Source organism: Apis laboriosa, unplaced genomic scaffold (genome assembly GCF_014066325.1).
Source record: "Apis laboriosa isolate Shangri-la unplaced genomic scaffold, ASM1406632v1 scaffold1_cov151, whole genome shotgun sequence".
In the NCBI taxonomy this organism is placed as follows: domain Eukaryota; kingdom Metazoa; phylum Arthropoda; class Insecta; order Hymenoptera; family Apidae; genus Apis; species Apis laboriosa.
The window spans coordinates 1,206,529-1,218,985 of record NW_025222279.1 but is presented as its reverse complement, the minus strand read 5'-3'; the positions used below and the strand labels follow the sequence as shown (position 1 = coordinate 1,218,985).

Below are 12,457 nucleotides of genomic sequence, written 5' to 3'. Positions count from 1 at the left end.
GATCATCGTTTCTTCACAGTCGTAAAGAATGGCGTTACACCGTGACGAGCAGGTTGAACGAGGCAAGAGTATCGAAATGGAAACGAATCGATGACGCGGAAAGGGAGCGATATTTGAATTCCAGCAAGGATTATTACGACTTACGTGGCCGCGATACCAATGAAAATTTATCGATCCGTCACGATCAACCATCGATTCTGCCCGGTTTAGATCGTAATTCCATCTGGTCACACCTTATTCTCGCCGCTCAACAACCGATTAACGAGTCCGATCCGAGCTTTAATTCCACGGTTATGCAACCGAGCCGTTCGTTTAGCGAGAGGTAACAACAGTAGATGGAGAGTAAATCGTTAACGAACTTATTCTACCCGCGTAAGAAAAATGCATGCAATAGCCTTTCTTTCGTTCCCTTTCGTTCGATACGTACGTACGATTTTAAGATCGGTCGAAAGGGAGGCAATCTGTGGCTGTGAAAGGTAGGCGGGGGAAATTTTTTTGAAAAATGGACAAACAATGGCGAAGGTGTAAAATTGGACTTATGGAGGGAGGGAAGATACACGCGCGTCTACCACGAAACGCACTTTCTCTCGTTGTGCGAGATAAAAGCGTGCCGCGATGCGAATGTTTCGCGATTTTCTAGGGTGTCGGGAGAACAGGTTTGATTAATGCGTCTATCGAGAGACGAGACGAGTCTCTTCTCGCGTTCTCTCTTTTTCGACGTTTCTTTTCCTTCTTCGTTCGTTCCTTTGAAGAAGAAGAAAGAATGTAGGTAGATATAATAGAATGATAAAGTTGGCCCGATACTTTTTCTTTCGTCCACGAAATTTGCCAACTTTCGATTTCGTCTCGGGACGAATCCTCGAGATCTCGAAAATATCGTGAAAATAATTGGTAATCTTTAATCGAGATTCGTGTTTTGTTGTAGAGAACAGTGAAAAATATTAAGAAAAATTCTAAGAAACGTTTATAAATTTCGTAGATAAACCGAGAGATGCAAATAGGCATCAGTGGATAAGTATAAATTTACGTACAATTTTATTTCGGATTATTCTAACGATTAATTCGCGAAATAGTGTTTGGAACGTTATGGTATTCGTCAAGGGTGGGAAAAAAAATTAAGAATCGATAAAGGAACTGGTCCCATTAGCGGTGCAATCAAAATGATTGAACTTATGGGTTCCCGTATTTATCATTTCCCGTTACTATCGTGTTTCTCATTCCATGACCACTCAACGCCCCCGAAAGGCGTCACCGAAATAAATGTCACCACCTAAAAGGCGAACCTCGCAGGTGATTAAGCCATGTCGGCCAACTTTTTATTTTTTCTGTCTCTCTCTTTCTCTCTCTCTCTCCCTCCCTCTCTCGTCTCGTTCCTTCTTTCGATTCCTCGTTCAAAACCCGATTTCATTCTTATCCTCGCGCTGAAAGCTCGCGGCCACGTTACACATAATCCGACCGATGGAATTTCTTTGTCGGTGGAGGCAAGGCTGCGAGGACGTAGATGGAAAGGCTGAAATCACGGCTATTAAACATACCAGATTCGTTTGACGTGACAAATATACAGGGATCCCGTCGACAGGGTTCCAAACGTGCAATTTTTATTTGTAGAGGCGAAAAAATTAATAGATGCGTCTTTTCCTTTCTAAAATAAACAAGCCTCTTGTTTCTTTTGGCTCGAAAGAATTTCCTTCTATCTCCCCCTCCTCTTCAATTATAGAATATTTTATCTTTCTCTAAGAAGAAGAGAATTAATGACGTATCGCGAGTGATTTCGAGATTTGATATATTTTCGTGTATTTCGAGTATTCGAAAGAAGAAAATGTAAAATGGAGGACAGATTCCAGTGCCAATTTTGCGCGAAATACAGGCAAAATTTCCTGATGCAAAATTAAATGCTTGATAATTCGATAAATATATGGATCGAGGATTATCGCGAGATCCACGATATATCTTGAAATATCTCGAAAATTCGAAGGCGTTACGAACCGATAAAGAGAGAAGGGAAGAGAGGAGAAAGGGCGGAAAATTAATGAAACGATATGCGATCGTCTGACGGCGCGTACATTATCAGAGAGAGAAAGAGAGAGGAAGATGAAAGAGTACTCGAATACGCTCGTCTCGAGTTCCTCTTCATCGCTTTGGTCATCATCAATGGAACAGTAATGGCGGACGACGAGCTCTCTGGCGGAGCCAGACGTAATTTTATTCGCATTAGGGCATCGTTCGTCGATTCGATCAACTTTATTCGTCCCCGCTCTCCCTCTCCCTCTCTCTCTCTCTCTCTCTCTCTCGTCTCTTCTCGTTCTCGCGATTCACGATGGAGGAGAGAGGGGGGGAAAAAGGGAAAACGCAGAAAGTGGAGCGGCGGTGTTACGGAGCACGTGGGTTAACGTGAAAAAAAAAAAGAAGAAAAAAAAAAAAAAGAGGAGGGACGAACGTGGCGCAGGAAAGTGGATGATCGTAGTGGCATTTTGTCGGGAAAGTGGACTGCTCGGATACCGGATCGCCGAGAATGGTTTCGATTTCATCTTCGACAAGGGTCTCATTTTTCTCGATGGACGGGGGAGGGGAGGAGGGAGTGGAGTGGGGTGGACACGTTCCAGTTTAATTTTTGCACGACGCACCGCGGGAAAGTCCTTTACCTCGATATCGGCTTGCAAGAATTTTCTACCCGCTTCTCCTACCCGATTCCGCGCAATGGAAACGGAACGATTCGTGTGCGAGCGTTTTGCAACTCGAAAATAAGAAAAAAGAAGAGATTTAATCTGGATTCGTTCAATTTGAGCGAAGCCACTTTTGTTGAAGCCTTGGACGAGTTCTAAATAATTTATATTCCATCTATGACGAGAGAGACGCGACTTTCGACGACACGTTCTCCGCCATTCTTTCCAAGATTTCTCACGAAGAAACTTTCTTTAGAAATTGAAACTCGGAGACGTATCTTTTGCCGTAATACGTATCGACGTGATATATAATTTCATGAGAAGAGGAAAATAAAATATATATATATATATATATAACGTATAATAATAAAATAAACGTATTTGTAAAAGTATGTGAAAGTAAATTTCGAAATTTAAAATGATATACAGGGAAATTGAGTATTAAATTTTCTTTTTTTAATACGCGTAATTCGTAACAAATTTCCTCTCCTTAATGCGATTAATAATCATTTGTAGCAATAATTTAACGATATCAACCTACCAATTTCGAACTGTGTAAAAACGAAATTTCATATCCACCGAACGCTTATAAACATTTATTACCTTCCGTCTCGCGCTCACCAAAAGATCGTTAACTCAATTCTACGCGTCTATAATACGGTCTGATTAACACGAGTATGGATCGATTCGTAAAGGGTATCGCGAAATTCGGTCACGGAGAATCGGCCGATTCTTACCGTTCTATCCAACCGTTTTCACGCGTTCGAAGGATCTTCAATCTTCGAAAAGATCCTCTTCGAGGAGAAATCCACGCTGGCGTGGATCGAGAGGAAAAAAAAAAAAAAAAAAAAAAAAAAAATTCGATGGACCGGCTCCTCTGTGCAATCACTCCGACGAAAGTCGCAAGAACGACGGTATCCGCGAAATCACCGGTTCTCGAGCGTGCTTTCACCGCGAAAAAAACGTTGAACCCTCAGCCACGAAGTGAATATTAACCACGACGAACACGGGTAACGACGATCGGCACGATACGACCAAATATGATCCGCCGTTTATTATCCCGTGCGTCGAGCGGATCCAGTCATTTCGTATCTGATTCATCCTTTATTCCTAGCCATGACGTAAATCTCGACTCCGGAAATCTACCAAGAACGAGGATCGAAAAAGGCTCTTGCGAACGTTCAACGATCTTTGAAACTTATTTTATATATATATATATATACACGCGGATCCATTAATTTTCCTTTACGATGATTACGATATAATTGCGGATAAATAAAGTATTCCGAGGAATCGAATCGAAAGATGTTAATTTCACGTCGGATATGTAAATAAGTATCTCCCCAACTATTTCTCCTAATGATGCAACGTTTTTTCCTTTTCCTTTTCTTTCGCCATCCACGCGCGGTTTAAATCCCTCGACCATCACCAACCACCACTCGCGTACGTCCTCCCTTATCCCTAATTACGCTGGAGCTGGTAATTAACCAATCACGTTGCTGCGGTCCTCTTCCGTAAACAAAGGAGAGAAGCAGCGGCGAGTAGTAGCGAGTCGCGAATGCAACGAATGGTCGTCGCGGGTAAAAATGAGAAGGCGAGGAGAAAGAGAGGGCGTTGGTCGGCTCGTAAGAGACCAGTTGTCGCATTCCAGCTTGGTGCGGTGGTTGTGGCTCGGGGCAATGAGCGGCGCGCCAGCGCAGGTGCACGTGCGCATCGCGATGCAACCACTTGCAACTCTTGAAGCCGCGCCGCCATGAGCGCGCGGTTACCGTGGCGCGTCCGTTCCCCCGCAAAAACGTAATTTACGGTGGTGGAGCGCGCGTACAACGGTCGAGGCAGGGGGAGGGGAGGAGGGGGACGAGAGAGAAAGGGGACGAAAGATAGGCGAAACGATAGGAGGAACGACGAGGATGATCGAAAAGGGGGGAGGATACGCACGCGCTCCGGACCTTCTCGAAATTCTACGCTCAATTGCTCGAAGGGAGGTGACGATGAAACGATGCAGAAGGGAAGGAACAACGAGATCGGTCGTTTAAAGGGATACTTTTCCAGGAATCCTTCGAGGTTTCTCGAAGGAGGGAGGAGGAGGAAGAAGAAAAAGGCTGACGCCACAGGACGCCACAGGACTCGTCGAAGAATCCTCCTCTCTCTGACCGAGCAAATAAACGGTAACGGAGTAACGCACACACCTCCTCGTCGTCCGTCAAATCGTCTTCTCGTCTTCACGTTGGAGAGAGAAAAAGCGAGGAAGAAGAGATCTCTCCCTCGATTCCCAGCTGCGCGATTGTTTCTAATTGCCCGCCGCCTCTCCTGGCCTCCTGGCCCTTTCCAAAGTGAAATTGCTCCGTGACAGGAGAGGTGACAGGCGCGAACAACGCTGCGGCGGCGGCGGCGACAACGAGGCGGGATAAAAAGGATTAGAGAAGAGAAGAGCGGCGCACCGCCGGGTTCGTGATTCTTCGCTTCAGAAACGTTGGAACTGCTGACTCGAAACGATTTTCACTAATTAACCTTCGCTCCCGGCACAGCGTTTTGCGTCATCATCCCGACGATCGCGGAGATCGGCCTCGACCACCTTCCTTACACCACGTGTAAGATCGAGTGGAACGATCTTGTTCGCCAAAGTCTCCGCTTTTCCTTTCGCGACGCGATCCGACGAAGAATAATACCATCGATGGCTCGGGTCGATAGATCGCTATGACGAATCGAGGAGAGAGAGAGAGAGAGAGAGAGAGAGAGAGAGAGAAAAAGGAAAATCGAGACTCGAACACTCACAGAATCTTTGTATAGTTCTAAAATAGCGATACATCGTCATACAGGAGAAACCTAGTTTCTATTTTAATTCATATATTTTTACTTATGAGTCGAGAGCAAAGAAAGGAGAGAAAAAGAAAAAAGAAACAGTAATATTCTTTACTTACACAAGCTTAAACAAGTTCAAAAGAGGATCGACTTTATTCCAGGGCAACCTTCAAAATCCAATCGATCTACTATAAGAAAAAAAAGAAAAGAATCTACACGTACATCGCAATTAATACACGCGATGATATTTATAAAAAAGGATCCTCGTTCCGGATCGATCGGGCACGGAGCGTAGCACGATACATTTGCATGCTTTTTCCCCTGAAACTTCGTTATCAATGACCATCACCGTCGTCTCACCGGTTGGAATAAAGAAGGTAGGCGTTTCCCGCGCAACGATCTCTCGCTCGCGCGAGGAGAGAGGCTTTTTCACTTTACGAGGCAGTTGCATCTTCAGCCGAGTTCCTTCGGCCTGCCGGTCTTGTAAAAGTCAATATTTATGAGGATGCTAACCACCGTCATCGCTCATCCCGACTCGTTAACCAGCTCCGCCGGCGTGGCTTTGTGTTTACACCCGAAGGACACCCATCCTCTTTATCGTCAGCCCTAAGAAAACACGTCCATCCGTCGTTGCATCCGGAGTGAGCAGCAGCCCACCTCTCCTTATCAGCGTGTCCGCGATATTTTCCACGGTTGTTTTTAATGAAAACAGGAGAGGGACGATCGCACGCTTTCTTGCGCTTCGGGATCGTTCTCGGGATTGGACTTTGGAACGAGGCGAACACTCTGCGAATCCTGCCTCCTGGCTACTCGTCGAACGGTATTTACATTGTTGTGTAAGAAACTTGGATGGAAGAGGCAACTAACGAGATATTGAATTCTAACGAGAGGAAGGGTTTGAGAGGGAATGTCGAGGAAACGGGAATTCAATCGAACGTATGCGAAATGGAAATTAAATTCCGAGGAATGTAGGATTTTTTCTTTTCTTCTTTTCTTTTCTTTTTTTTTTTTTTTTTTTTGTTGGGTTTAAAAGAATGGTAGGAGGTGAGCGCGGGATGTGTTTGGATAGAGAGATCTTCGCGTGCGCGATCATCTGGAATTCCCTTTCGCGAAAGGTTACACAGGTTGGAAGAGTCAAACGTAATTGCGACACGATAGGAGAAAGGCAACGTGCTCGAAGTAACAGGTGCCGCGCGAACTCGAATGACGCGGCACGTTTCGAGTGCTGCCATCTCTCGACCGAGGCTACCAATCACAACTTTGCGATAGATCACGAATCAGTCGATAAGAAGAGCCCTACTATCCGTGTACGAAGCTGGAGAACTGTCAATCTCGACTAATAGCGAAAAAGTACTCGCACGAAGTGAAATAAAAATTTATCGTTTTTTGAAATACACGGAGGCAACAGAAACGTTTCTTCGTTGTCGACAGATTCAAACGTAACGTAAAAAATTGATTTTTTTTATAAATTAAACATATACACATTAAATAGAGAGAAAAATACGTATCAAGATACAACTCACCCTCTGGCAATGTTCAGAAGTGACCACAGAGAGATCCGCGAGCGGTTGAAAGATGACATCGTGAAATTCGGGATAGTTTCGCGCCAGGGGCCGTGCGTACAATTCTTTCGCGCTGCACAAAGCTTCGTGATACTCCTCTTCTGCATGCAACAACTTTTCCGTGGCTCTGTATCTCCTGTCCGTATCTGTAACACGGATAAAAAACGAACGTCGTTCTGTGTATGAGTATACGTTTTTTTCTTTTTTTTTTTTTTCCTCCCCCCACCAAAATAAAATCAGATCGAACCAGTCGAGACTCACCTCCTATCGGATCGTACTGTCTCGCCGAGTCCTCGATCAACAAAACTTCCCCGTGCAACAATCCCACATCTGCGGCTGGATCGACCTCGGCTCGAGAACCGGCGAGCAACAATCTCGGTCTGCAGACCCGATACTTTAATAACACGGGTGCAACCACGGATGAAATAGCTCCAGGAGACACACCAGGTAGCTATAATCAGACAAGGGAGATCCCCGATAAATATGATAAGCCAGTTGCAAGAATCTTTGTTTATCGTTGCAAATGTAAAAATTGTAAATATGCAAAAAAAGAATATAAGGATATCAATGGATTCTCGAGAAACATCTCTAACATTTTATTAAATATGAATTATACCGCGAATAAAGATTAAGAATTAATCGTTCGATAAGCCTTACGAGATGCTTACGAGATCCACGTTTTTTCTATGCACGTTTCTGACATGCGAAAAATGAAAAAATTAGGGTAATCATTCGTGTCGATACTCGATCATGGAATATTGCGTAACGAGATTGAAAAGATGTAATTTCACACTCGATTAAAAACATTTCAACACTTGCTCCGTTTCCACGAAACAAAGATATATATCGGATCCTAATTATAAGGGGAACTGGTCGATCGTAAAAAAAAGGGAGACAAGGTTAGAACTGGAAATACCTTCGTTCGTTATTGCACATTTCTTATAACCGCGGCCTGCCGAATTCTTTCACGCTCCAAAAGATCTCGATATTTCAACTTTCCACGAATTAGAAACTCAAACGATCCATATAAAATCGAGTCGAATCGAATCGATCGATCAACGCTTCGATTAATCATCGACCCAGATTCCATAAAATGGAAACAAACGCGTGCATACGGCGTTTACAAAGCGCGACATTATATTCGATCCACCGTTACGTTTCCCTCGTTCCGACGACGCCTTCCACGAATTCCAACAAAGGCGAACAAACGAGTTTGATCGAGCCATATACACCCCATACGAGATGAATTCTCGCCGAATCCGTCCGGCTCAAACGAAAATTGTAACGTGTTGCACGAGAGCTGGTTGCCCACCGTGCTTAACCCGTGCGACCTCGCAGGTAACCTTACGCCGCGGTTGCAATTATCGCTGGCACAGTAACGGGCCCCGGACAATGCAATTTAATCTCGGTTTACAACGATACGCCGGGCCAGCTTACACCCGACATCGGACGCCGATCTTTCCTAATCGTCGTTCTCGGAATGGGGTTCCGAGAGAGAGAGAGAGTTGGACGAAGAATCGAAGCGCAGCAATCGAAAATTCTTTCTCGCTCGGTTATAAATAATCGGGGGAGAGGGGGTGGTGGTAAGCTCGGGATGATGATCCGGCGCGCTCGATCGTTCGATCGACGATACGATCGGTATGATTGGGAAGAATCCGGTAGTATCCGGATCGACACCGCCTTAGAACATTGTACCGTTAATCATATCGAATATTCTTTTTTTCCTCCGTCCGCTCGTTTACGCCCAGCTCAGGAATTCGGTGCATTTGTTCCCCGCCGTGTTTTCGTCCGGTCACGCATTCTCACACACGGACGACTCTCGAGCTCTGGCTAAAAGGTAGAACCGCATTCTTGCCGATTATCGAACAGAACGCGTCGTCACGCGTCTTTTATTACGCAAACCGTGTTCGTATGAAAGAAATTATGAAACCCTTAAACGGCGATAATGTACGGGGATAATGTTACGCGATAAGATCGAGCTGCTTCGATATCAAAGGTGTTTAAAGGCGGGATAGGTTGTTCGGGAGAACGAGAGAGAGAGAGAGAGAGAGAGAGAGAGAAATAAAACGCGACCGATCCACGCGAGGCCCCGCTCGGTCTTTCCTCCGGTTAATCGAGCGGCGGATGAAAATGCGATTAAAAGAAAAGGAACGGCCGAGGGGATTACTCGTTTGGCTCGCGTTACAAGTCGCGTTTATATACATATATATATATATATATATATCGTTGGACGATTCTCATCGGTTCATCACGGTTGTATACGAGAAATATCCCGACAAGACGTATATACGTACATTTCGTTTAAACAAGAAACGCATTATCTTTGTTGGCCAAGTTTTTTCAACGCAGCAGATATATACTCTCGGATGAGAAGGGGCGACGAGCTCGCGCTTACGCCCACTCTCGTTTTTAATAAAGCCGAAACCAGAATCGTAAAACTGAATCTAAATTGCGTAATTATACAAGTCTCTCTCTCTCTCTCGTTTCGTTCTTTCCTTGTATTTATTCGGTTCGATTTCCAACTTCGATTCGCGAATCCTTTAATAATCCCTTCCTTTTTCGCCTCCACCACTTTCGTCCCTTTCCACCTTCTCCCCACCACCTTCGTAACCCTCGTGCATCGCCAATCTTTCTCCCTTTCCCCGGCGTATCGGCGTGTATATACCAAAACGTAAGAGGAAGCGGGATTATAAATTGGCGCGAGATACGAGTACACATCGCGCATCCCCCACGACGGCGAAACAGCCTCTTAAAACCGGCCTTATTCGGCCAAAAGTAAACGCTTTACGTCCCGCGGTCAGCTCGCCTGCCGCTTTATATTGTAATTAAACATTTGATACGAACCAGACGTGCATACGGGCGCGAGGGCTCCCCCGCTCGACCGTCTCTACACGCGATTGCACTTTATGGATGTTAATATTAGGCTAACGATCGAGCCTGCTGCTTTTTTTAACGTATCACTCGCCGTCCTCCTCCTGGACAGCAACAAAATTACGAGCCGCTCGAGCCGAACGGTTCCAACAGATTCTCTCTCTTTGCCCCTTGGTGCTTGGTGGAGAGAAAAACGAGAGACGATCGCGAGCCGTTACCACCGCGCGCGAATCACTCGAGCCCCTGCCGACCGGAAATTGCCTCTAATTGCCTCGCAAACTTTCATTCTTCATCCTGAATATGCCCCTTTCTCTCTTTCTCTCTCTCTCTCTCTCTCAATGTCTTTCGATTAAATCCCTCACCATTAAGCTTAATCGGATTTCGCTTTATCATCCGTCCTTCGTTCCAACCAACACGACTTACAAAAGCGGACGCCTCTTTGTCATGTTCAATGCACCGGGAACTTGTTAGACTCGCGTTACCAACATCGATACGCCTCGATATATATATATATATATATATATCTTCTCGTGGCACGGAGCAAACGTATATCGTCCGTGGAGCGGATTCGTCCACTCGGAACGATACGTGGTTCCTCGGAGGACACGCATCGATACCGACGCGATACTTTCCTTTCCGTGAGACGTGATTGTTACCTGAACGTTCTCTAAACGTTCTCCATTCGTTCTTTCATTCGTGAAAGAGTTCATTCGTCTATATATCGGATACCAATAGTGGTGGTTCGACACAATTGCAAACAGAAAAAGGATCTGTCGCGCTACACAGTTAAGAGAAATTGTACGATTGTCTCGTTATTATTGCAACTATTATAGAGAAGAATCGCTATTAGTTAATGAACTGTCAAAAGATTTTGACGAGTCATTGCCGATTGAAACGTGCAATAAGATATGCTCTCTCAATTCTCTCTCCTTCTCATCGAAGTAATTCTAAAAATTATCCGAAAAAACAAGCAAGATATTACATTTTATATAATAAAAATCAACTACCAAGTCTATCGAAGCGAAATCGTAGCGAGTCTTCCAGAGTGCTCGTTTCGAAACACGTATACACACAGCGGCATCCTGTCCCTCCCAGATTCATTACGGCACAATGAGCGTCGTTACATCGATCACAAGCAAGCCCATTCCGTCGAGGCGGAAGAGAGCAGACCGTTTCGAGTGGTCACGAGCGGGAGGAGCAACGCGTCGATTAATTTCACCAACGGAGGAGAAGAAGAAGAAGAAGAAGAAGAGGAAGAGGAAGAGGAAGAAGAGGAATCGCGGACTCGAGAGAGTTCGAGGGTACATCGAAACCGTCCATCATCCAACGTCTACCGATTTAAACTCGATCAGAGTTTCAATTTCTATTCACACGCGTGACGTAATGACGTTTCTTTTCCCGGCCCGGTTTCCACGACGTAATCTGGTTCACGCGACGAATGGGTCAACGGTGGCCGATTAAATTTAATGGAGTTTCGTTTTGGCGAAACAATTTTCGCAATGGGCGATAAACGGTGATAGTTTTAGATTTGGATTTTCGACTTGGCACGAGGCCAATTTTTTCAATTCGGAGAATTACATCATTGGTCAATTACGGGTCAGGAGGGGCCCGGGTTGGAAGAAAGCGAACGCGGTGGAGGATGATTGAGAGCTGTGCGCGTGTCGGCAATTTTATTGTTTTATTAGAGCCCTCCGACGAAGGGGAATCTATTCGACGAGTTAACAGACGACATTCTTTCCGATGATCCGATTTTAGACAGAGCGGTAAGAGAACGCGTGTTAACTTAGGAGGATGACGAGGAAAAAGTACGAAAACTGTTGGAATTTTAAATATAAATTATACTTGTCGAAAATATACTTAATCTTTCTGATGCAACATCTTTGTCTTAATTTGAACGAATAATATAAATTTTGTTACAATTTGTTTCGATAAATGAACACGCTTGCCGAAACATCGTTACCCAATAACGGCTGCCAATAATGGATCGAGAGGTATGATTGTCGTGCAACCGAGAGAACGAAGGACATACCAAGTAAGTATATATAGCTCGCAATAGTGGTGGCACGGACAAGAATGTAAGTACGTTGTACGCAGAAAGACTTTGCTAAGTCTAATGCTAAGACTGCCATAAACGCGTATCCGATAAAAGAGAGTAAATATTCTCCACGTTAAAAGAATAGATACAATAAAAATTAATCAATCTTATGGAATCAGAAGAATGTCATGGAGCAATAAAAATTTAATTATAACGAGCACAAAGTGAAGTGTAATAGTTCGTTGTTCGTTAAACTATATTATTTAATATAGTTTAGAATTAGAAAGAAAAATTATGGACTAAAAATTGTTCATCAAAGTAATTATTATAGTAAAAATATTCGACTCTTGTCGAACGATCTAAATTCAGTGTAATCCATTGGAAAAGTAATTAATTAATTTAAAATAATAAAGTTACTTTGAATGATTACTTATTAAAATGGAATTGAATTTATTCGTAGCTACTTGACATTACGATTATTTACGATTTTTTAAAGTAACTTTATTCGTAACTTCAACTACTAA

At 44.1% G+C, this 12,457-nt stretch overlaps 1 protein-coding gene across 2 annotated transcripts in view; it reads right to left on the bottom strand.

Annotated features, from left to right (window-relative positions):
* The window catches only part of LOC122712281 (rho GTPase-activating protein 20-like), a 176,267-nt gene that overhangs the window by 131,636 nt on the left and 32,174 nt on the right, over positions 1-12,457 (bottom strand). For both annotated transcript variants that reach the window (XM_043931800.1, XM_043931801.1), the window contains exons 2-3: positions 7,289-7,478; positions 6,989-7,173 (exon numbers count right to left, since the gene is read on the bottom strand). In XM_043931800.1, the coding sequence (XP_043787735.1) occupies positions 6,989-7,173; positions 7,289-7,478 (375 nt within the window). The remainder of the gene's footprint in view (positions 1-6,988; positions 7,174-7,288; positions 7,479-12,457) is intronic.